This window comes from Cebus imitator, unplaced genomic scaffold (assembly GCF_001604975.1).
Source record: "Cebus imitator isolate Cc_AM_T3 unplaced genomic scaffold, Cebus_imitator-1.0 Scaffold265, whole genome shotgun sequence".
NCBI classification, from domain to species: Eukaryota; Metazoa; Chordata; class Mammalia; order Primates; family Cebidae; genus Cebus; species Cebus imitator.
The window spans coordinates 1,023,070-1,049,472 of NW_016107580.1; the positions used below are offsets into that span (position 1 = coordinate 1,023,070).

The window sequence follows — 26,403 nt, forward strand, 5'->3', positions numbered from 1 at the left end:
TTTTTGGCTGACTTTAGGGACTGAAAGGAGGACTTCAAGAATGTCCACTGTGCTTAAGCAGGTAGTGCCAGGACATTTGGATGTAAACCCATCCAATAGCTTTGCCCGAGGAGGTTAGTAAGATTGATTTTATAACTGAGCACTGATGCAAGCTTAAAAGCAGAAAACATTTTTCTAGATAGCTGATATTTTAAATCAACTAATTATGGTTCAAATTGTTGTTGATTACCCTCTTCTGAATGAATGGTCAAACTTATTACTAGCATGATGACAGATGAGCTTAGTCTCGTGGGACAAGAAGTATAATAATTGCTGATGTCATATACATTGATAAGTTTGGGAGCATTAGGAGGTAAGGAGAGCATGTCTAAATGATGTGTCAGCCCTGGGAGTATTATTCCATGATACTTCAGATTTGCAGGTCAGAAAGATCGATCAATCACAGAAGTATAGATAGTTCAGGAGAAGTGATTCCAGACCCAAGGAACTCCAGGACCTTTTATTTTTGCTACTGTCCTCTGAAACACTGGTTTGGAGGATGTGACATCGTGATATCCAGGTAGCTGCTGGCATGAAGAAATAGAGAAAGGCTGAGTTTTTGTTCTTTTAAGCTCCCAAGGTCATCCACTTTGTTCTCTGGAAGTTTATTTGAGATTGTTTCACCTTGCAGAGGAAATTACAGACCAGATTTTTTTTTTTTTTTTTATGTGGAGTCTTGCTCTGTCACCCAGGCTGGAGTACAGTGGCACGATCTGATCTCACCCCAAACTCTGCGTCCTGGGTTCAAGCAATTCTCCTGCCTCAGCCTCCTGAGTAGCTGGCATTACAGGCACATGCCACCACGCCCAGATAATTTTTGTATTTTTAGTGGAGACAGGGTTTTACCATGTTGGTCAGGCTGGACTCGAATTCCTGACCTCATGAGCTGCCTGCCTCAGCCTCCCCAAGTGCTGGGATTACAGGCGTGAGCCACCGCACCTGGCAAGATTTTTTTTTTAAGACAGGGGCTCACTTTGTTGCCCAGAGTGGAGTGCAGTGGAAATATTATAGCTAACTGCAGCCTCAAACTCCTGGGCTTGAGCAATCCTCCTGCCTCAAGCTCCCAAGGAGCTATGACTACAGGTGTATGCCACCACACCCAGCTAACTTTTTAAAATACTTTTTGAGACAGTATGATGCTCACTATGTTGCCCAAGCTGGTCTTGAACTCCTGGCCTGAAGCAGTCCTCCCACCTGGGCTTCCCAAAGTGCTGGGATTACAGGTGTGAGAAAGCACCTGGCCCCAGATGTCTCAACTGTAAAGTCCCACTGTCTCACAATGGAGTCACAGAATCTTAGACTCTTCCTCTCACCCCTATATAATGCTGAATTCCCTTAAAAACGTAGTAAGTAGACTGGGTGCGATGGTAAATGCCTGTAATCCCGCACTTTGGGAGGCTGAGGCAAGTGGATCATCTGAGGTCAGGAGTTCGAGACCAGCCTGGCCAACGTGGTAAAACCTTGTCTCTACTAAAAGTACTAAAATCAGCCAGGTGTGGTGGTGTGCACCTGTAGTCCCAGCTACTCAGGAGACTGAGGCAGGAGAATCGCTTGAACCCTGGATGCGGATGTTGTAGTGAGCCAAGATCACACCATTGCACTTCATCCTGGGCAACAAGAGCAGAACTCTGTCTCTCAATAAATCAGGCAATCAATCACACACACTAAGTAGGTAATCTTGTTTCGCTTGAACATCATCAGTAATGGGAAACTCATTTCTTACATTTTTGAGCAACTCTATGTGTTGCTTTCTCATATTGACTACCACTTTTACATATTGGCCCTAGTTCTATCCTCTGAGGTTAGAAAGTAAGTCTAATCTCCCACACGAATATCTTCAGGAAAACCTCTTGTCAGGCTTTCTACAAAATTCACTTTTTCCCCTTTTGAAAACCATGTATGTCTCCTAGTAATCATATTGGTCCTTTGGATGCTTTCTTTTCCTGCCTTTAGTTAACTCTAAATATCCCCAGTTCAAATGGTTGTAGTCTGCTCACCAACCTTATCACTCTGAGCACTCCACAGAATTGAACCCAGAACTCTAGGTGCTCACACAGCCTAAAACTGCATTGGCTATGGGCAGAGCCCCATCACCAGGTTAACCCATGTGGAGATTAATATCATTTTAAATCACTGCTTCACATGTGCTATTGTTCTTAAAAATATACTGGTCTTGATGTTTGTTCTTTGGACCTACTAGCAGTGCTATAACTAGAAAATGTCATGGTTTTGGATGTGGACTGAATTTTAGACCTTTCGATCCTGATTTTGTCTACCAGTGCATTTGCTGTTTTTACAGGCTTTTTATCATCCATAGATTTGATCATTGTTGTCATGTGATTCTTTGTTTAAAAAAATGTTGAACAAGCCAGAGCTAAGGACAAAGACCTGCAGCAAAATAATGTATACCTCTCTGAAGAAAAAGATCAATCTGTTCATCTATACTGGTTATGGGTCTTCTCTCTAAAACTCACCAGGCCCATATTTCTAAATCTCTGTCAATCTTTTTAATCCAACATTTGCCAATTTTCAAACAGTTAACTGCATCACAAAGGATTTTACGGTTATTTCGCCATGACTTATTGTAGGAATCAGTGCTTTCTCTTTTTGAGATGGAGTCTTGGTCTGTCGCCCAGGCTAGATTGCTGTGGTGCAAACTCAGCTCACTGTAACCTCTGCCTCCTGGGTTCAAGTGATTCTCCTCCGGCCTCAGCCTCCCAAGTAGCTGGGATTACAGGCACCCGCCACCAGACCTGGCTAATTTTTGTATTTTTAGTAGAGATGGGGTTTCACCATCTTGGCCAGGCTGGTCTTGCACTCCTGATCTTGTGATCCACCTGCCTCGGCCTCCCAAAGTGCTGGGATTACAGACTTGAGCCACCACCCCTGGCCACTTTTTCTTAAGTAATTATAATTAGTCCATTGATAATCCATTTCTAGAATTTGGTTCAGCATCAACATAAAGGTTCTACTTTACAAAATTGACTTTTTTCCTTTTTGAAAACCATACACATCTCCTAGTGGTCATATTGGTTTCTTGGATACTTTCTTTTCCTGCCTCATCAGAACTTTCTGTAACTGCAGGATTTCCTAAGAGCTTTCAACCTTCTTCGGTCATTATTCCCATTAATGTGTCAGTCCTTAAAGTTGTATTGGTTTCCTAGGGTTGCCATAACAAAGTGCCACAAATTGGGTGGCTTGAACAACTATAGTCTCACAGTTCTGGAAGCTGAAAGTCCAAGATCAAGGTGTCCAGAGGGTTAGTTCCCTCTGAGGGCTCTGAGGAGGAATCTGTTCCATGCCCTCCTCCTAGCTTCTGGAGGTTTGCTGGCCATCTTTGGCATTGCTTGGTTTCTGGAAGCATCACACCTAAATCTCTGCCTTTATCTTCACATGGCATTCTCCCTCTGTGTCTAGCTCCAGTTTCCCTTTTTGTAAGCACACCAGTCATATTGAATTAGGGGCTCATTTTACTCCAGTATGACCTCATCTTAACTAATTATATATATTCTGAGGTACTGGGGGTTAGGGCCTACTATAAATTTTGGGAGGGGGACACAGTTCAACCCATTACAGTCATATGTATCATTTTTCTGAATTTTTAGAGTATTATAATTTTAAAGTTTAAGATACAGACTTCATTCTTATCATTTCTTTCTCAGTGGATTCGAACTAAAAGATGGAACAGTGATTTTCTCCTAAGGTTCCTGGTATTTCAGTTGCCAAGCACTCTTGTCAGAATTTGGTTTAAGATTGCCTTTGCCCTTACTGTTTTATTTACCATGTGAAAGTTTATATCATCAGCAAGGCAAGTCAGTAATTTTTCCATTCAACTTTTAGAGAATGCAACTTTCAGCAGACGTCTAGTTAAATGAAGCCCTCCCACCCTGCAACCCGATCTTGTATTTTGCCATTGTATACGTCACCATATTATCTATTCTGACATTTGGCCAGGTGGCCTGTAGTATAAATTGTAGCTGCAAAATTGTCTCTCTTTTTATGTTGGTACCTCAGGCTCATGGATTTTCAACAATCTTTTTCTTTTTTTTTTAGACAGAGACTTGCTCTGTCGCCAGGCTAGAGTGCAGTGACACGATCTCAGCTTGCTGCAACCTCCAACTCACTGCAACCTCCAACTCCCAGGTTCAAGCGATTCTCCTGCCTCAGCCTGCCTCAGCCTCCACAGTAGCTGGGAGTACAGGCACGCACCACCATACCCAGCTAATTTTTGTATTTTTCACAGAGACGGGTTTCACCATGTTGGCCAGGTTTGTCTCGATCTCCTGACCTCATGATCTGCCCACCCTAGCCTCCCAAAGTGCTATGATTACAGGTGTGAGCCACCGCACTCAGCCTCAACAATCTTTTTCAATTACATTACCGTCTTTTTTTAACATTGGCCTCCGACTCTTGGCTTCTTTTATACAAAGGTATTCCCAGTAGTGGTTATATTCTTATCATGACTCCATTCTTTGCTAATCCTAAAGATGCCTCTAAAGGCACCCAGGAGGCTGTATTTACCTTTTCAGATTAAAATCTCCAATTTAACTTATGACCACTATATGCATATCTGAGGCTATAATTATGATTTCTGACACCCTTCTCAAGTACTTTTTGCTGAAAATTACTGTGCATTTGGCTTGTTTCCTTATGACAGTTTTTTACTCCTAACTAGATACCTGTCATTTTGGCATTTTAAGCTAAAATCCAGAAATGCAAATCTCACTCCTTTACTCCATCTCTTAACTCTTCACTCCCAAAGCCTCCAAGACCTTCTAAAGTCCCAGTGATGAATTGGACAAAGAGATACTGCTGTCTCCTGACACCTTCAACGTTCTCTGTTATCTGTAGACCTGCTTTCTATGTTTTTTCCGATAGTGTCATTCCTTCTCCAAGTAGGAGGAATGGACTGGGACAAGCAAGTTAAGGAAGTCTCTAAAGATTCTCTGTTAACATGAACATGCCAGGCAGACACACATTCAGATTGGCCAGGGCAAGACTAGGTATAGACACACCCATGCCCTGCAACTAATGCATTTCCTTGTACCTACTCACAGTACAGCCTCTTCATTCTTCCAGTGCTCCATACCACTGTGGGAGGAGCCTCCTATCATTTAATTCTTTTTCTTCTTCTTTTTATTTATTTTTACCCTACCCCCAGTTCTTCTCCCTAACCTTTTTGTTTTTTCTCCTCTGTTTTCACAATACCTTTCATTCCGTTCATTGTCATACAGTCTTAGTTGCTAGTTTTCTTACGTTATTTCCACTGTGTGCCTCTCCTGGTCTGATGAGCCAGGGTTAAAATTGACCTTCACCCTTTCTTCAGTCAGGATGATCACTTTGCATTCAGCATGCATGTTGGTGAGTTCCTAATGCAAGGGATGCATCCTTTTTCACACAAGAACCGCTTTAAAAGTAAGAAGTGAATAGATCACATTGTTTTTCATTTAAAATTAAAACAACATTTAAGCCCAATGGGTGAAGCACATATACTTACAACTTGAATAAATGTCTTTGTTTAGTAGAGAAATGCCTTGAGAAAAATCAGTACTGCCTCTCAAATACCAAAATATAATAGCCAGGTATATTTGAGAAGTAGCCACATGGAGGCAGCTTTTTAATTTTTTATCCCTTACATTTTAAGTTTCTCTACATGTATTATTTTATCATTGAAATAACCTGCAAGATAGGTATATAAAGAGGTCCAGGGAGATTAAGTGACCTGGCCAAGGCCACACAGCAAATATTAATATAACTGGGACTAGAATTAGTTCAGTGTTGCATCCTATCAGTGCAGATAAATTTAGTGAATATATCTTGTGTCTCCATGCACTGGGCCAGGTATAAGATCACAGTGATGAATAAGGCCCCACATGTGACCTAAGCATCTCTTTTCCTTCTCCCCTTTGGTCTGAACGTAGCGGAGGAAATTATACCAGTGCGTAGGAAACACTGGTTCTCTAAATAATAATGCGTTCCTATGGGGAAAATGAACTGCGCCATGTCTTCCCTGAAGCAGTCACCTTAGCCAGTTCCTGCTGATTGGGCCAAGGTCACATGGTTCCTCAGGTAACAGTACATTAAGAGTTCAGTTACATTCTGATTCAAACCAAAGTCCCACTACTTACAATGTGCAAATTAGGGAAACTCTTAATTCTCAGTGTCTTCATCTTTAAAATTAAGGAATAAATAATATGGATCTTTCAAGTAGTTATGAGGAATAAACAATAATATATGTAAAACATTTAACTTAGTAACTAGCCCATAGTAGCATTTTAATAAATGTTAGTTGTCATTATTATAGTTATTTTTGTCATTGCCATTGCCTAATACTCTGCTGAAATGGGAAGAAAGTCGGTATTTGCATTTGAATGGCTTTGAACCTTACTGACCTAAGGCAGGAGATAGAAGGCTATGCCCTAGGTCTAGCCAGTGACTTTCAAACTTTTTTTTATCATGACTCTCAGTAAGAAATGCATTTTATATCTATTTGCATATATGCCCATTCATTTTATATCACAATTCAGGCAGTACTAAGGCACATGCAAAATGTATCATGTATATACTGAAACAAAAGTTTTGTGAAACAATATTCATCTGTACCACATGCATTAGTATTTTCAACTGTTATGTTTCACTTTTTAAAAAGGTACTGATTTGACCTACTAAAGTGATTTCCCAAGTTTCCCAATCCACAAGGAGGATCTTGCAGTTTGGAAAAACACTGCTTGAGACGCTTTGCTGGTGTTAAGTGCCCAGAACATCTAGAAATCATTCAGAAAATCTAAGTAGACCTCAACACCAACAACCAATGCAGTAATCTAATTCCTGTGGTTAAAATGACTTCCAGATGGGATTATGATTCTCAAAGCCCTCTCTGGCCCCTATCAGTACTGGCCATTTTATCATTGCTGATTTTCTACTAATTGGCAAAAACTCAGCAGTTTTTCATTGATAAGCCTCTATCTGGGGGAAGTCCTTAATGTTTTTCATTTAATATCCCTCTTTTCCCTCTTGCAAATAATAGGGTTGAAGATATAATAATGAGTCACAACAGCTCACAATGGACTGGTGTGCAGAAAGTAAATAATCAACAAATTCTTTGAGTGCCTATATTTCAGGCTCTCAGCATACATACAAGAACAAACGTGATTAGGTTCCTGCCCTTGCAAGCACATGTAAACCAAAAAGTATCTTAGGCAGCTCTCAATAAATTCAGAAGTTTATTTTGCCAAGGTTAAGGACACACCCTGGAGACAGGTCTGTGCCTTTCTCCAACAATGATTTTGAGGGCTTTAATATTTAAACGGGAAAGAGGGAGGGTATGGTAATCCACATGTTACAAGAGAAAAGGAGCAGGTAGGGGAAGAATCAGTTACGTGTTTGTCTATAAGATAAAGTGAACATAGAGCAGCTACCTGTGGAGAAATTTAACCTTTTAACTATAGCTGTTTGCTTAAAAACAAAAGGAAAGGCAGCTTTCCTGTATGTCTCAGCTTTCAGCTTAATTTTTTCCTTTTGGCATACTGAACTGGAGTCCTGAGTTTTTGTCTTTCTTTCACATACATAACCTTGTAGAGTAAAAGAATATGCAAATAATAATGATGCAATGATCAAAGTTCAAATAGAGCTACTCAGCTTGGGAGCAGTCAGAATGCCTTTCAGAGGTGCTGACATTGCACCTAGATCTTAAGGGTTAAGTAGGAATGTATCAGGTAGGGAAATGGGAGAAATCATTTCAGGCAATGAGACTAGCATAAGAAAGTGTGATGTTTAGGGGAACAGTATCTCAGAATCAGGAACTACTCCAATGTCACTATAATCATCTTAGTGTCCTATATTCAATAGGAAAGTTCAAAATTTTGGCAGGAAGGAGGGCAGGAAGGAGAGCAGTCAGCCAACACAGAGGAGCCAGCCACACAGCGTGCCTGGGCCATGTCGTCGCAAGTCTTCGTTCTGTCTTGCAGTCACATTCTCTGTATGCCGTCAGCCAGCACCTCTGCAGCCCTTACTTTCTGACTTCCTTTGGCTACCAAAGCCATCAGTGCCCTTCATTTTCTGCTTGCAAAGGAGTGAAGTGGGAATGAAAAATCACTTCTAATGATTTTTTTTTTTTTGAAACAGAGTCTCACTCTGTCGCCAGGTGCCAAGCTGAAGTGCAGTAGCACAATCTCGGCTCACTGCAACCTCCGCCTCCCAGGTTCAAGCACTTGTCCTGCCTCAGCCTCCCGAGTAGCTGGGACCACAAGCGCACACCACCACACCCAGCTAATTTTTGTATTTTTAGTAGAGATGAGGTTTCACCATGTTGGCCAGGATGGTCTCGATCTCTTGACCTCGTGATCTGCCCGCCTTGGCCTCCCGAAGTGCTGGGATTATAGGCTTGAGCCACTGTGCCCGGCCCTAGTTATTTTTATTATGTTATATTTTATATGATTGTGCATTGTATAACAATACTACCACTATTCAAGATTGCGATCCTGAATAAATACAAAATCATTTCCTCTAATTGACTTGAGCAAGTTGTTTGCTTGGAAAGTGCTAAAACTGCTCACAATTCTTGTTATTACCAGGTAAAGTTTGCCATTACCATAAACCTCTCTTTCTGATGGAAAAAAAATTACTCAAATTACAAAACTATTATCTCTAACACTGCCTGTCATTTTTGTGCAAGTAGGGATTTCAAGAGAAGTCATTACTTCAGTCATCACAAGCTATATTATTAATGGTATTGGGTATTGTCACAGGATTATGACTTTTTGCTGCTTATAACTATGGAAAATAATATAATTTCCAAATGAAAAGAGAAGAAGGAAGATAGCGTGGCAATGCTTAATCCTCTACTGCAAAAACATGCCCTTAGTTATTCCAAATGGTTGCTAGAGCTTCATTTTTTCCTGGTGTGATGACCTTGCTCAAAGAACAAATGTGTTGTACAACACGGAGCATTCACCAATCAGTCTCCTTCAATATTAGGACCAACGTATTTCTACCATCTACACATACACACCCCAAATTCCTTAATTTTATTATATAAATTTGTTTCTGACTGAATGACAGTCTTCAAAAGCTTATTCCATTTGGTATAATTTTTTAGTGGCACCTTCTGCTGTGTGCTGTCCATTTCATTGTGCTTATGGTATTTATAAACAGGTGCTGAAATTTCATTTAACAGGTACTCAGTGCATCTTTTTTTGTGACTGTGCAGCTTTTTGTTTGTTAATTAAATCTTCTACTTTTATTATATTTATATTTTTCCCCTGTTAATTTTAAAAATTAAATAGCCTATTCTTCTCTTACTCAGTCTGCCCTGACATTTACTGCTATATACATTTTATTTCTCTTTCTGTCTTTAATCTTACCTACCAGTGCATGGGTACAGAGATAAATGTTTTACTCAGTCAAATTCCAAATCTTCAGCTAAGGGAAGAGTTCGTAATCAAGGTACTGTATTATGTGTCCTAATATGTCACTCTTTTAAACCATCTTCATGTGCAACTGCATATGTTACAAGTAAATTTTTTTGCATTTGTAAAATTACATCGTTTATTCTCATCTGCATTCTGAATTTCCTGTGATTCCATTTACAGAAAAGGTGATACTTGCCATAATGTCTTAAGAAAAACCTCATAGACTACATAGAAAGATTCATGTGGCTGGGCATGGTGGCTCACGCCTGTAATCCCAGCACTTTGGGAGGCCAAGGCAGGTGGATCACCTGAGGTTGGAAGTTTGAGACCATCCTGACCAACGTGGTGAAACCCTGTCTCTAAAATAAAAATACAAAAATTAGCCAGGCGTGGTGGTATGCGTCTGTAATCCCAGCTACTCGGGAGGCTGAGGCAGGAGAATCGCTTGAACCCGGGAGGCAGAGGTTGCAGTGGGCTGAGATCACGCCACTGCGCTCCAGCCTGGGCACAAAAGCGAGACTCTGTTAAAAAAAAAAAAAAAATCATGCATGTGAAGCTGAAATCACCAATGAAAACTTTTCTTGGGAACTAGTCTCCTGACCCCATAAATTCTTAGAAAGAGAAGCAGATGCAACATTGTCATGGTGACTTCTGGTCACCTAGAAACATGACTTTGATTTAATACTGGGAGAAGACTAAAGCTTCTCAATCAGCCTTCCTAGACCTGAAGAAGAAACCCACTTTAGGGAGGCAATAGGAAAGTCCTGTATGCCTGTGACGCCATCATTGAGATGAACACCACAGTTCTACAGGGATTTATGAGGGCTTCTTGCTTTTAAGGTGATACAGTGCTAGTCAAATTTGAGAATTAGTACATGCCTTTGTGTCTGGATGTTTGATATACAATAGTCTCACTTGCATGTAGAGATCTTGATTTTTCTAATTAATATAACTAAGATCAGCTTATCTCATTGAGACTCTTCTAGCATGTCAGCTTGCCCTTTCTCTTCGAAGATACCTGCTTCTGGCCGGGCACAGTGGCTCATGCCTATAATCCCAGCACTTTGGGATGCTGCAGTGGGAGGATTACCTGAGATCAAGTTTGAAACCAGCCTGACCAACATGGGGAAACCCATGTCTACTAAAAATACAAAGTTAGCCAGGCATGGTGGCGCATGCCTGTAATCCCAGCTACTGGGGAGGCTGAGGTAGGAGAATTGCTTAAACCTGGGAGGCAGAGGTTGTAGGGAGCCCAGATCGCACCATTGCACTCCAGCCTGGGCAACAGGAGTAAAACTCCATCTCAAAAAAAAAANAAAAAAAAAAAAAAAAGATCTCTCTTTCTTACTGTACATTTTATTTTATTTATTTATTATTTATTTTTGAGACGCTGTCTCATTCTGTTGCCCGGTCTGTAGTGTAGTGGTGCTATCTCAACTCACTGCACCCTCCACCTCCTGGGGTCAAGTGATCCTCCCATCTCAGCCTCGCAAGTAAGTGGGACTACAGGCATGCACTACCCAGCTAATTTTTGTATTTTTTTTAAGGTAGAGATGGGGTTTCACCTTGTTGCCCAGGCTAGCCTCAAACTCCTGGGCTCAAGTGATCTGCCCACCTTGGCCTCCCAAAGTGCTGGTATTACAGGTGTGAGCCACCATGCCCATTACTAAATCTATAATTTCTCATTCTTCATGGTTACTGGAAAAAAATATATAATCTTGTTTAGAGTTACAGTGTTTTGGCATGATATACAAATATTAATTCCAAATCTAGATTTGAGTAGACTTATTAAGTTTCTATTTTATATCTTTAAATGTCTTGTCAAATTGATCAAATAAGCAAAAGAATGTTCCTGACTTTTTTCATGAAGCCCTGAGAAATTGAGTAACTCAGCATTCGCCTTCCTAGACTTTATTCGTATCTCCTGCCAGCAATTTTTGTTTCCAGTATCAATGCACTGCTTCTACTTATGATCTTAGTATTTACTTTTAAATCCTGAATTTACATCCAAATATAAAATAGGATTGATTTGGGTGATTTTGTGGGTCCTTCTGAGGCTAAGATTGAATGATTTTGAAATGCTATATTGAATAATGTTTATGTTACAAAAGTAAGTAACAAATGACCATGTGACTTATGATTTTTAGATTAATTAACTTGCGATGGCCTCTAAAACTGTAGCTCCAGAGAAGGCAGCTTTTTCCTTAGTCAGTAGCAGTCCCACATTCGATGGTCTGACTCCATTATTTTGACTTTTGTGAAGGTGTGTGGGCAAGTCTCCGCTCTAGCACTCGCCTGATCAGCTCTCCAACATCCTTCATTGATGTTGGCGCCCGGCTGGCAGGCAAGGATCACTCGGCCTCCTTCAGTAACAGCACCTACCTACAAAACCAGCTCTTGAAACGGCAAGCAGCCCTTTACATATTTGGTGAAAAGTCACAACTAAGGGTAAGATTTCTTTTTTCTCACTTAGAAACTTTATGGATACACTCGATCTGTTTATAAAACCTGCATCACAAACCAGCTTTCCTAGAATTTTTTTTTACAGCATGATTCTTAACCTGGAGTTAATAATCAGTCTCAAAAAAATGAGCTCTCCTTTTATATTTATTTATACACATACTAATATTAATATAGATATATACACATAAATACATATGCATATTTATTAGCCATGAAAATAAATATTTATTCATAATCGTAAAAAATCAACATAAACATCAGAAATATTAGGAAGTATACATACAAAAAAAGAAATAAGGCTTAATCAGGCTGTATTTTCAACAGCTTTGATTCAGTTTCCACAGGAATCTGCCCAAAGCAAAACAGATAGTTTTCTTGTTGTAAACCTATTGATAAAAAAGGGTACAGAAAGATAGAGGAATGGGGAGAGGAAGACTGTGGTACCATGTATGGAGGCAAGGCAAGGCCAAGGGTAGGTTTTATAAGTAACACTTGTTAAGATTTTGCAAGGCTAGACAGATAGACTCACATATCCTAAGACATGTTAGAAAATTCAAAATACTAGATGCTAATGAACTTTATTCTTACTGTTAAATTGTTGTGCTGAAGAGCTTCACTATGCTGAGGGCCCATAAATTGTAAAGATGGTCTTTTCCTCCAAAAACAACGATAATTCCTTGAGTTTAATGTTTTGCAAGTCACACATTACAAAATAAATTTCATTACTATCAATAGGTGTATAGGACATGAAAGGACATGAAAGAAATCTCCTCAACGTTTAGGTCAGTGCTCCAGTTGGCATTGGACAACCAAGACAGACCTCTGGCTGAACCGTGGAACAGAAACTGTGAGCAGGGTGCCCTTAGCAAGATACCACATGCTTGGCCCTTAAGACGCCAGTGACTTAGTCATCTCTTCTGTAGCAGGCTGGCCTTGCTAGCTCATCTCCCACTGCCTGGACTGCTGCAACCACTTAGTCACCAACCTTTAGGGTAGAGGGTATAAAACTGCTGGGTAATGCTTAATTTTTAAATCTGTATGTGTATCTTCTGATATAGTAGATAATTTTATATCCAGAAAATAGAACACTTTTCAACAGCAATCCAGGGTTGCTGGTACCAGTGTCTTTTCCAGAGCACAGACTTTCCGTGCTTCCACACACCACTTACTCGTGATACGAATCACTCTCCGAGGTTTAGCTCCTGAATACTCACCTCTGCCATTCTCTTTGCACATCGTTTCTCAGATTAGCTGTGTCACCATACATACTGGAGTAAGAAAGACTTGAGATGCAGACTTTTTCCTTCCCTCTCTTCCTTCAGCCCTCTTTCTTTTTCTTTCTGTCCTTCCTCAGTAAAGTGTGTCTGTGTCTGTGTCTGTGTGTGTGTGTGTGTGTGTGTGTGTGTGTATTTTTTTGTTGTTGTTGAGACAGGATCTCCCTCTGTCACCAGGCTGGAGCGCAGTGGCGCTATCTCAGCTCACTACAACCTCCACCTCCCGGGTTCAAGCGATTCTTCTGCCTCGGCCTTCCAAGTAGTTGGGACTACAGGCGCGTGCCACCACACACAGCTAATTTTTTTTTTGTATTTTTAGTGAAGAAGGGGTTTCACCACATTGGCCAGTATGGTCTCGATCTGTTGACCTCATGATCTGCCTGCCTCGGCCTCCCAAAGAGCTGGGATTACAGGGGTGAGCCACAACGCCTGGCCAAGTATTACTATTTTTAAAAATGTAATCCCACCATTCTGGCACAATAGTTGTTAGCAATTTTATATATTTCATTCAGGTTTTATCTTTCATTCGGTTTTGTGTGTAGAATATAGCTCTGTATCTGCCTGATATGTGCCACATTCTAACTAACACAGTGCTGTCCATTTACAATTCCACACCTTTTTCTTCCGACAAAGAAGCATAAAGGAAAGCCAATAAATTCCAGTGACTTACTCTGAAAATATTTTTGAATTTGGCCTTCTTTACCTAGGTAAATTCACATACTTGAATACTTTGTTAGGAGGAACAAATTCCTTACAGCCTAATGGAGGGTCTCAATACTTTGGCTGGTAACTCCTGGTTTGTAAGATAGGCATACCTAGCGCACGTATAGCTGGGAAATAGGAATCTATTTTCCAGAGAAGTGAACTGTGTTTTATCTATTACAAGTTTTTAAAAATAATAGAGAGGAACTCATGTATATTGCTAGGTTCTTTATCTTAAGTCTTAACATCGTGTTTGCATGTCATGTCAGATAGTAGTCTTCATAACTACGTTAGTCACTATTCATCCCATATTGTTGGTTGTTTAGGTTTCTTTATCTTCTGTATATAAAATTACAGTCACAATTCTAAGCGTATAGGTTTTGTTATTTTTTTATTGAGATACCATTCCCTAGGGTTTTTTTCCTATTACATTATTTCCTTAGAGTAGCTTCCTTAAAATGGAATTATTAAGACAAAGGAAAAATTGTAAAATACACATAACAAGATTTATCATCTTAACCATTTGTACGTGTATGACTCAGTATTATTAAGTACATTCATGTTGCTGTGCAACTAATCTCCAGAAAGCAGTTTTGCTCTTAGAAAAGCAGATGGTCCAGCAAGAGTAATTTGGGCAAAACGAAAAGAAAGTGGAAAAATTTTGAGAATATTAATTCATTCTTTGGCATGAAAAGTTAGAGGACTCATGCCAATCTTCTTCAGAGCTAGGCAACCAGATTATTAAAATGAAATATACCAGTAGGCCATCATATAGCATTCTTTAATTATAATGCAACACTCATACCCACACAAAATGAATTAAATATGGATTAAAGATGTAAATGAAAAAGTACTCAAATAAATATAGGTTGATACACATGTCATATTAAGTGAAAAAATATTATCCCAAAGATAGAAATGAACAAAACCTTTCATGGTTTTTTTTTTTTTTTTTACAAACTCATTGGCAGCCTCTGCAGCTGTGTGGCCCCGCCTAACTATTTCAGTGCACTGCCCCATTGAAAACATCACTGTCTTACCTATAGTACTTCATCTCCTAACTCTCTGAATCTTCATCCACAGAACTTCAAGGTAGAATTTGCTTTAAATTGTGAGTTTGTTCCTGTTGAATTTCATGAAATCCGACAAGTGAAAGCCAGTTTTAAGAAGCTGATGAGGGCTTGTATCCCAAGCACCATCCCGACTGACTCAGAAGTGACCTTCTTGAAAGCACTGGGAGATTCTGAGTGGTTCCCACAGGTAATGCCTGCAACTGCTTCTTTATCTCAAAGAAACAGAAGCCAAGCAGAAATATAGAGCTGTATTTGAGAAAAAAATACTTTGTTCCCCCACTACTTAACATTCTCCTCCTTCATTGTGTGCCATCTGTAAAGGCCTTTCAGTTTCAGGAAGTCATCTGGTATAGGAGGTGAGGGAGTAGTAATCCTGATCACTGGGTTTTTATCTCTGTGTAATTGAAAGTTTGGTGTCTGTAGGACACTATTTTAGATGGAAACTTTTTATGTTCAGTAGATTTAGTCAGCATGTATTTACAGGGCTCTTGCCTAGTTGTCAATACAGTAAGGATCCAGGGCAGATGGCAACTTCTGCATGACTCAAAGAGCTCTCACCTTTCATTTGTCTGCCTGTTCAAGGTCTCTAGATTTTAGATTATCCCCAAACCAGCCACCAAAGGCACACTGGATGCCCCCAAACCTACCTAAGGCTTGAGAAAAATGTCTGTCTTTCAGTTCATTCAACCTTGGGATATTCTTAATTGAACTTTTATTGAGAAATTAGAGGGTCTTGTCTTTAGGCCCCTTTATTTCTTATGTTACCCAGGCTGGTCTTGAACTCCTGGCCTCAAGTGATCCTCCCACCTTGACCTCCCAAATTGCTATAATTACAGGCGTGAGCTGCCACGCCTGGCCCCCATTATTTCTTACCACCTTGCAGAAATTCCCAGCCCCCTGCCTCCATCTACTTCTAAGCATCCTGCCTCTCTGGAGGAGGAAAAGGGGTTGTTTCCCACAACACATTGGACTAAAAGGCAAGAAAAAAAAAAAAAAAGGAAATGATGTCAGTACCCAGGTCAGTGACTGTTCTCAAGATACTTAAACCAAAGAGAAATGCTGCCACACACACAATTGGCTATAAATGTATCATGCCGTGTTCATTATTATTAAGGCAATTTAGGGTGCTTTGCATACCCATGGAAGGAACTGATCAATACTCCTTTCTGTCCCTAGGCTATGAGCCCCAACTCCAAACGGACCCCACCACCCAACTTACCCATCCATGTTTCTGATACATTCTGTGCTCTGCTTTTTGCTAGAAAGTGGACCTGTACCAAAAGTTAGGCACTAAAGACAGTGGAAAATAATTGCCCACTTAGGATACTGACATTTTAAAAGTTAACTCTTAAAGCAAATTCTTTTTTCAAGTTTTATTTTGGGTTCAGGGGTACATATATAGGTTTGTTATATAGGTAAATTGCATGTCTTGGGAGTCTGGTGTACAGATTATTTCATCACTGAGGTAATAAGCATAGTACCTGATAGGTAGTTTTTTTATCCTCACCCTCCTCTCACCTCCAACCTTAAGTACACCCCACGAGTCTCTTCCCTTCTTTGTGTCCATGTGTACTAAATGTTTAGCTCCCACTTAGAAGTGAGAACATGCAGTATTTGGTTTGCCGTTCCTGCATTAGTTCGCTTCAGCTGTGTTACTGCAGAGGACATGAGCTTATTCTTTTTATGGCTATGTAGTATTCCAAGGTGTATATGTACCATATTTTCTTTATCCATTCTACCATTGATGGGCATATAGGTAACTCCATGTCTTTGCTATTGTGAATAGTGCTACACTGAACATATGTGTGCATGTGTCTTCATGGTAGAACAATTTATATTCCTTTGGGTATATACTTAGCAATGGGATTGCTAGGTTAAATGGGCCAACTACTTTCCACAATGGCTGAACTAATTGACATTCCCATTAGCCTTGTTATAAGTGGTCCCTTTTCTCCACAGGCTCGCCGGCATCTATTATTTTTTGGCTTTTTAATAATAGACATTTCTTAGAACAAATTCTGAGCCCAGGAGAATTCAGGCCTGGTGATAGCTATGTTGTAGAAACACTGTGTGAGGAGCTTCTCATTACTGAGTAGGACATTTGCCTTATTCCTGTGTTTAAAGTAGCCTCACTTTGTTTAAGATACGGTTTTTTTCATTTTTGTTCTTGTTCTGAGTTGGATTCAAATTGCAAATTATGTCTGAAAATTAAAATATTTTTTAAAACTAGAATGCTATACATTTGGTTTTAAAATCTATATGCTTTGTTTCCTGTGATCCATGTTAGAGGAAGTAAAAAATAAATAAATAAAAAATAAAATCTATATGCTATTCTCATACCTTGTTTATTAAGGACTTTGAGCCAACTGATATAGCTTTAAAAACTTAGCACAAATATAAAGTTTTATTCTCATTTAGTACACAGTACAGACAAATCAGCCTCCTGAGTAGCTGGGACTACAGGCACGTGCTGCCATGCCTGGCTGATTTTTTTATGTTTTGTAGAGATACGGTTTTAACATGTTGCCCAGGTGATCTCGAACTCTTGAGTTCAAGCAGTCCTCCCGCCTCAGCCTCCCAAAATGCTGGGATTACAGGTGTTGAGCCACCATGCCCACCAGGAGTATCTTGTTTAAACATGTAATTCACTTACCATGAAATTTATCCTTATGTTAAAAGCGTACAACCCAATGCTTTCTGGTATATCCACAACGTTGTGTAACTATCACCACAATCTAATTCCCAAAAAAGTAGGAGTATCTGAAATAGAATGTATTGCATCATGGAAAAACAAATTTTAAATCCAATAAAATTCATCTGAATTTTCTTCCTTTGTTGGGAAATTGACATAGAAGCTGTATCTTTTGTACTCTATGGAATTATAGCTCACCTACTTTTGAGGGAATCATGTAAGGTCATTTATTTCATTATGTATTACTAGAATGTATTGTTTTAAAGTGTGTCTACTTTTTTAAAGTATCATTTTGTTGTTTTATTGAGATGGGTGTCTCACTATATTGCCCAGGTCATTTGAACTCCTAACCTCAAATGACCTGCCTGCCTTGGCCTCCCAAAGTGCTGGGATTATGGGCATGAGTCACTACACCCAGACAAAAGTATCATTGTTTAATCTTGATATGGAAGAACTTTTAAGTATTTATGTTTTTTCCTTTAATTTTTTTTTCTTTTCTTTTCTTTTTTTTTTCTTTCCATGAAGTGGCTTTAAAATAACCTTTAAGTATTTGGTTTTGCAGTACCCATGGAAGGAACTGGTTCTTTTGTCCAAGCGTTTTATCCCTAACTTGTTTGATTATCCAGGGTTGAAAGCAACTCTGACTTGTGTACTCAGAAAGTGCTTGGTCTAATAATTGTGTTTTTCACTATCTTAGCTTCACAGGATATTGCAGCTGGCTGTGGTTGTATCAGAAGTACTTGAGAATGGTTCCTCGGTTTTGGTCTGTTTGGAGGAAGGCTGGGACATCACTGCACAAGTAAATTATTAGACATATTTTTGGATAGTTTATTTTATATTTATATTTCCATTTGGTTGTTTCTGAATTCTTCAGATGAATCTTTTGTATAATGACTAATATGTTTATGGACAGAGAAAGCCCTGTGTTTAACATCACCTGGTATCCATCAGAAAACTCTGTACCGTGAGCTCTCAGCCCCTACACAGCCTGGAGCTCTGGCTTCAGGCATCAAGCTGTTCCATCCACAGATGTACCCTGCAGGCTTGCAGATGGAGCCCTTGACCAGCAGTGTAAGGGGTGGACCAACCTTCCTGGGTTTTTCAGTCCATCCCCTGGCTCTCTATAAGCCCCGCCTTAAGTCTCTCCAGAGTGAAAAGAAACAGTGTCAGTTCAGGCTACATTAAGACATTAATCTGCATCTGCCAAAAAGTAGAATCAATTTGAACTGATCCCCTGACCTCTGATTAACTTAGGAAAAGGTTGCCATCAGCAAACTGGCCAGTTAAGGATTAAAGTCTTAATTCCCTGAACGTAAACTTGTAGCCAAAATGAATTTGAGTTTTAGTTTTTACTGGAAAGTTTACAGAATTCATTTTATTGGCCAGCCTGGAATGGTTAGTGAACAAATTTGCTGTCCAGGTAACTTTGTGATTTAGCTAGCATCAGAAAGAAGTGCTTTTATCTTAGTAATAGGACTTTTTTTTTTTTTTCCAGAACTAAAATTAATGACAAATCCATCCTGCTTGTGCCCTAGGTGACATCCCTGGTTCAGTTACTCGGTGATCCCTTTTATAGGACACTTGAAGGCTTCCGGATGTTGGTTGAAAAAGAGTGGCTCTCTTTCGGTCACAAATTCAATCAGCGGAGCAGCTTGACCCTCAACTGTCAGGGGAGCGGTTTTGCTCCAGTATTCTTACAGTTCTTAGACTGTGTACACCAGGTAAGTAGAGAAAGACTGAGTTGACTTGATGTGAAGGAAAGGATACAACATACTAGCATTGATGGAGCATTGCGATGGTATGCCAGGTACCTTCCTGTCAGAATTCTGATTAACTCAGCCATAGGACATGCTGAAATCTTAGCAGTAGACTCCTAGGAATGGAAAAGAAAAAAAACTGGTTGGTTTCTGAAACTGGAACAGCTAAGCTGGCTATTGGGCTTGCCCCAAGTGAAGTAGCCAGCACTCTAAATTACTGTCTTCAAAGAAGAGGAGCAAACTTGGGCTTATTACCTAAGAACAAAATCTCTAGGTTATGGGAGTCCTGAAATCCAGCACATGGTCTGCCCAGTTTGGGAGGACCCTAGCTTGTGCCTGGGAACATAAGAGGTAAAGTCTAACCCCTGGAGAAATAATCAGGGTCCAGTCAGACAGGCGTATAGGCTTGAGAACACTGGTCATTTCTACCACATTGAGAAAATGTGTTACATACACACTATGAAATACTATGCAGCCATAAAAAAGAATGAAATCATATCTTTTGCAATGACATGTATGTAGCTGGAGGCAATTATCCTAAGCAAATTAATGAAGAAGGAGAAAATCAAATACTTCATAGTCTCACTTATAAGTGGGAACTCAAGTATATCCATTCAAATGCAGTGAGAGTAGGGGAGATGGGAGTGTTCCAGGCTCCCTCCTGCCTTCATCCCAGGCACATCAGATACAGACCTCTGGATGGGGCCTTGGTCAGGATTGGGTTTGAGAACTGGATGGCACTGAGCTTGCAAGTTGAAGACTGAATTGGCCTAGGAAAAGCAGGCCTATTTCCAGCTTTGTTTCATTTGACCACAATCCCAGGGTTGGATGAATGGGTTCTGGCATGTCAAACATATTTGTGGGAATGGTGAGCCTCGTTGAAACACACTGGCCTCTAATACCGATTGGAAAGAAAGGTAGAACTATGTTTTCAGGAACCAGGGATGAAACCAAGTCTTCTGATGACACCAAGTTAGTATGTGGTTATGTTTTGTTTTTATTCTAATAATCACTTCATCAACTTTCTAAATCACTACATAATTTTTGTAAATAACAGCTTTGTTGAACTATGTATCATACTGTTCTCCTATTTAAAATGTTCAGTAGTTTTGAATCTATTCACAAAGTTCTGTAACAATTACCACAGTCAATTTCAGAGCATCTTATCACTCCAGAAACTCCATACTCATGAGCAGTGACTTCCCAACCTTCCACCCCACACACAGGAGGCTATGTTTTTGTTTTGTTTTTTTTTTCTTAAAGATGGGGTTTCACCATGATGGCCAGGCTGGTCTTGAACTCCTGACCTCAGGTGATCCACCCACCTTGGCCTCCCAAATGCTAGGATTACAGGCGTGAGCCACCACGCCCGGCCTGAGGCTATGTTTTTTACTGTTCTAATTTACTTATTAATGAAAAGACCTATTGAAGAATTTTAATTGATCTGTCCCAGCAGCAACTGGAGTTGCTGGTCACAAGGTTAAGTGTGTACCTTTAAACTCTTTGCAGCAAATAGTATACTATATTTGTTTTCTGTTTGAATATTGACCCTTTTATTCATACTCCTTTTGGCAAATAGATGAGGGAGAAGTGTGGAGACCATTGTCTCTGAAACAGAAAGCTTGCCTGAGTCCAAAGGAGAGGAGCAAGCATCTCTTCTCACTTCTAGGCAAGTGAAAGCATATGAGTTCCTCATGAAAGCACTTCTTTTCATGCTTATCTTTTTATTATGCTTACCAAATGGACGGGACTATTTCCTGCCTCCATATACCAACCACCATTATTAACAATAATGACTAATATGTGTTGACTGCTTACTATGTGCTAGGCACTGTTCTGAGCACTATACATGTTATTTTAGTGCATAATTATTTGAATCTTTTGCTAACCCTCACCCTCCCACTTCATTTATATTTCTAATGAGTCATGTATAGACTTTTTTGATAGCATCTATAACACTAAGGTATATTGATTTGTATGTAACTATTGCCCTCTCCTTAGTCTGAGAATTCCTGGGAACAGGGACTATGTCATACTAGTTTTCATATCCCTAGTATCTAACACAATTACAGTTTCAGTCCCTGGAATATAATAGACAATATATAGATAATATCAATGAATACGAATTTGAAAGACCACAAGTCTTGTTCATGCTCATCCATCATCAAGACCATCTAGAATATCCTATGTAGAACTGCTGGCATAATCTTCCAAAAGCTCAGATGCGATGCTGTTATTCCCCTCCACAGAAGTCTTCGAGGCAAACAAACAAAAACCTTCAATGGCTCCACATGTCATAAAGAATTACCCTTCCACATATCCAATTTGAATATAAGTGGGGGAAACCAAAATGTCCTACAACAGGTGAATGGCAACACAAACTGGGATACATCCATACTGTGGACTACTACTCAACAATAAAAAGGAATTAATTACTGGCACATGCAACAACTTAAAGGGATCTCAAGGACATTATATTGAATGAGAAAAAAAAGCAATCTCAAAGGGTCCAATTGGGTATGATTCCATGTATATAATTTTTTTTTTTTTTGAGACAGAGTATCACTCTCTCTCCTCGGTTGGAATGTAGTGGTATGATCTCAGCCCACTACAGCCTCCACCTCCCAGGCTCACACGATCCTCTCACCTTGGCCTCCCAAGTAGCTGGGATCACAGGTGCACACTACCACACCTGGTTAATTTTTTGTATTTTTGGTAGAGACAGGGTTTCACCATGTTGTCCAGGATAGAATCAACTCCTGAGCTCAGGCAATCCATCTGCCTCAGCCTCCCAAAGTGCTGGGATTACAGGTGTGAGCCACTGTGCCCAGCTAATATTTTCAAAATGAGAAGATCATAAATTATTGGTTGCCAGATTCAAGACGGGGGGGAGGGGGGGGGAAGAAGAAAATAAGTGCAACTATAAAGGGGTAGCATGAAAAACAGATGTCCATCAACCAATGAAGAGATTAACAAATTCTGGTATATTAATTCAGTGGAATACCACCCATCACACAAAGGGAATGAAATATTAATATTATAACAACATGACCAATCTTGTGATCATTATGTTCAGTGAAAGAAGCCAAGCAGAAAAGACTAACTATTACATAAGTTAATTTATATGACATTCTAAAAAGGGCAAAACCACAGTGACTGAAAGCAAATCAGTGATTGCCTGGGACCAGTGACCAAGGGACGGGATCAATCATCATGCAAAGGGCATAAGCAAACTTTTCAGCATCAGGAAACAAACTGTTCTGCATCATGATTGTGGTGATGGTTACACAACTGTGTACAGTGACTAAAACTATAAAACTGTACACTTAAAGTAGGGAAATTTTATTATATTTAAATTATACTTCAATAAATCTGGAGGAAAAAAATAACAGTCTTTAATTAGTAAGTCCAACATCTCAGTAAACTAGAGTTCCAGAAAAAGAAAACAGCAGCTATCTTGTTTCTATTAGAAGAATTTGTCTGTCTGGGGCCCAGAAGGTGCCTGTAGGTCTGGCTGCCTGCTTTTTGGAAGCAGGGCAGGAAGTAGGTCCAGGGAAATCCCAGTTCAGTATGCAGACTTTGTTTTCTCCAAGCTGTTTTCAGTGTCTCAAGTCTCATCACTAACACAGTTGTGCCTGGTGTTCCCAAGTCTAGAGCTTATCAGGTTTGTTTTGCTTGTTTTTTGTTTTGTTTTTTTGTTTTTTTCAGAAAATAAACCTCTGATCTGTTGCTCTGAAAAGGGTAATCATAACAACTGCCTCAGTAGACTTCCAGTTAGTCCCATCATAGCCTCCATTTCACCTCTGCATTACTCAATGCTTGGGCCTCTGTGCCCTGAGCCTTTCTGGGTTTACACAGCGAATTGTTACCTTCTTAAATCATTTTCCTCCTGGCAGGAATCTCAACATAGCTTCTTCTCTTCTATCATTTACTGCTATTTTTCCTTCTATTTTCCATCTTTCAAAAATTGCTGAATTGCTTTGGCCCAATACTGTGTTTCCTCCCATTCTCCCCACTCCCTTTTGGGTTTTTTACCTCTTAACAATTCCTTTAATGGGGGAGGATTCCATGGGAATGAGCTTGTGCAGTCGAATTTGGCTTAAGTTAAATGTACTACTTAATGTGTTAAATCTCTATGTTCAACTTGCAGAATTCTGCACACCTAAACATTAGAGTCAGCAAAATAATCCACTCACAATCAGTAAGAGATAGGAGGTTCTCATGTAAGACATACTGTCCTCAAAGACAGGAACCTCATTGTCTCCCAAGTATAATAATCCTTACTTGGAATGAAATTCTTATATTTTATTGTTGGGAGTGGGGCTGGGTGGATGGGAGCAGGAGAGCTCTAGATGTTGGAAGGTAACCTGTATTCTGTTAGTACCCCTTAAGTGGTATGATTAAAGCAATTTAACATATGTTAAGATGTAGCATAAATTACATTCCTATTATATTTAGAATACAGTACCATAGATGCTAAAACTCCAAAATGCTAAGTTAATTAAAACAATTTGGGGTATGTGTTTAATTTATGCTGTTTTCTTTTTTTTTTTTTTTTTTTTGGAGACGGAGTTTTGCTCTTGTTACCCAGGCTGGAGTGCAATGGCGCGATCTCGGCTCACCGCAACCTCCGCCTCCTGGGTTCAGACAATTCTCCTGCCTCAGCCTCCTGAGTAGCTGGGATTACAGGCACACGCCACCATGCCCAGCTAATTTTTTGTAGTTTTAGTAGAGACGGGGTTTCACCATGTTGACCAGGATGGTCTCGATCTCTTGACCTCGTGATCCACCCGCCTCGGCCCCCCAAAGTGCTGGGATTACAAGCATGAGCCACCGCGCCCGGCCTAATTTATGCTGTTTTCTTTACTAATCAGCTAAATTTAAGATTCATCTTTTTTTTTTTTTTAGAATATAGAGTTAAAATTCAAATGTTCTATATAAACTGGTTGGTTCTGAAATCAAAAACCAAAGTTTACTTTTAATTAAAGTTTGATTATTTGTAGGTAAATGCTTCACAAACATAAAAAGTAATATTGTTCAGGATCTAAAGACCCTATTAGTATGATTTCCAATCTGGCTATGCCGTATTAAATTTTTTTTTTAATGAAAACATATTTTTTTTTTTTTTTAAACAAAGCCTCGCTCTGTCACCCAAGCTGGAGTGCAGTGGCGTGGTCTTGGCTCACTGCAACCTCCGCCTCCCGAGTTCAAGCGACTCTCCTGCGTCAGCCTCCTGAGTAGCTGGGACTATGCCATCATGCCTGGCTAATTTTCATATTTTTTTTGGTAGAGATAGGGTTTCACTATGTTGGCCAGGCTGGTCTCGAACTCCTGACCTCGTGATCCACCTGCCCTGGCCTTCCAAAATGCTAGTATTGCAGGCCTGAGCCACTGCGCCCAGCCCCTTAAAACATAAATTTATAAGAATTTGCCTGAATCCTCCTTTGACTTAATACCTCATACATACCTAAATGCAGACAGGTCATAGCAAAGCAAGCATATGACCTTAATTGCAGTAAATAAAGGATGTTGGCTCCCATAGGTATCAGCTTTGGTGATGCAAATTATTTTGTGCTGAAAGGGGATTGTTTATTAACTCAAAAACAGAGGAATCTAAGAAGACTATAGTTAACAAATAGTTTTTCCGACTCTTGCTGACTTAATTATAGGTAGTGTTTCATCATCCTTGACATACTGGTTTTAGGCATTAGAAAAATGCTTTCTTTGAATGCCTTTCAAGTGAACACTAGTGCTTTACATGACGCTGGCTTTTACCAGATAACTCGAATTAGTGCCGCCCTCAGTCTCTCAGGGACACACAACAGAGATAGGCCCAAGAACATTAAAAAAAAAAAAAAAGTTCAAAATTACACAGCAGCAAGTGAAGCCTTCCCAGATGGAATGTGTTCCCTGCTTATTAACCATTTCTAACACGCTGAATGCCAAAAGGCAGTCCATGGACATATGCCTAGACTTGTCCATTAGTACTAATAAAGTTACAAAAAAAACAGATGAAGCACTGACCTTAAATTAGAACTGCCTCATCATATAAAAAGCCATTGTTTATGCCAGTATATCCAGGTGTCAAATGAATTATAAATGCTAGCTCGCTGTTTCATAATAGCAACATCTGGCAGATTTTTTGCTTCTAAAAGAAATTGGCTTAGCTCAAATGATATCATTACAGGACTTCCTTTTCTTAAAATAGTTGAGCCAAATTTAAAAAAAAAAAAAAAATCCAGCATACAAAGATTAAATTTTTATGTAAAATTTCTTTTTAAAATATAATACCAGGAGAAAAACATAAAAATAGTATTAATGAAAACATAAAGCATCCCCTTTATTTCAGCATTAGAGTAAATCTCTGAGGGCATCTTAGAACTTTTTCACTATTTCCTACTTTGAGAAAAACAACTGACTTTGATTTCAAAGTTTATTCAAATTGTCAATTGATTCATTCCGGTCTGGCTTTGTGATGTGATTCTCCTCATGGTTACCTTAAGCCAGCACTATGCTAGGTCCTACCCCAAAGAGAAAAGCTATTTGCCTTTTGAAGATACGAGCCTTCCTTGTGAGCACATATGTGAGCAGCTAAGCTGTCCCCACACAGGTTGGTTATTCTAAAATTTATTTATTAATGTTGGCAAAATAGCAGTAGTTGATGGATTCTTGATATATTCAAGAGTTTCTGATATCTGCTTCCTATTCAACTGCAAACTGCAAGACAACATAATCCAATCTGTTTTATAACAAGGCAGTTTTGCATCAAAGCTTTTAATATTTGAGGCCATATAATATGGAAGGATGTAACACAAAGTATACAATTAATGTTTGTTAAATCTTAATTTGTAAAACAATAAAAATTACTATTAGCTACATACTCTTCTAGGATCTGTTTAACCATATCCACAGTTTTTCACATGTTGATAAATAGTGTCTCTTGTAGCTCAATATTTATAATTCTGAAAGCAGAATCCAGTTTTAATGTATTGA

The 26,403-nt window shown here is 39.4% G+C and overlaps 1 protein-coding gene across 1 annotated transcript in view; it reads left to right on the top strand.

Moving 5' to 3' along the window:
* The window catches only part of SBF2 (SET binding factor 2), a 489,013-nt gene that overhangs the window by 439,133 nt on the left and 23,477 nt on the right, over positions 1-26,403 (top strand). Inside the window, exons 28-32 of the mRNA XM_037728439.1 lie at positions 18-113; positions 11,713-11,897; positions 14,972-15,148; positions 18,351-18,452; positions 19,189-19,374. Of these exons, the coding sequence (XP_037584367.1) occupies positions 18-113; positions 11,713-11,897; positions 14,972-15,148; positions 18,351-18,452; positions 19,189-19,374 (746 nt within the window). The remainder of the gene's footprint in view (positions 1-17; positions 114-11,712; positions 11,898-14,971; positions 15,149-18,350; positions 18,453-19,188; positions 19,375-26,403) is intronic.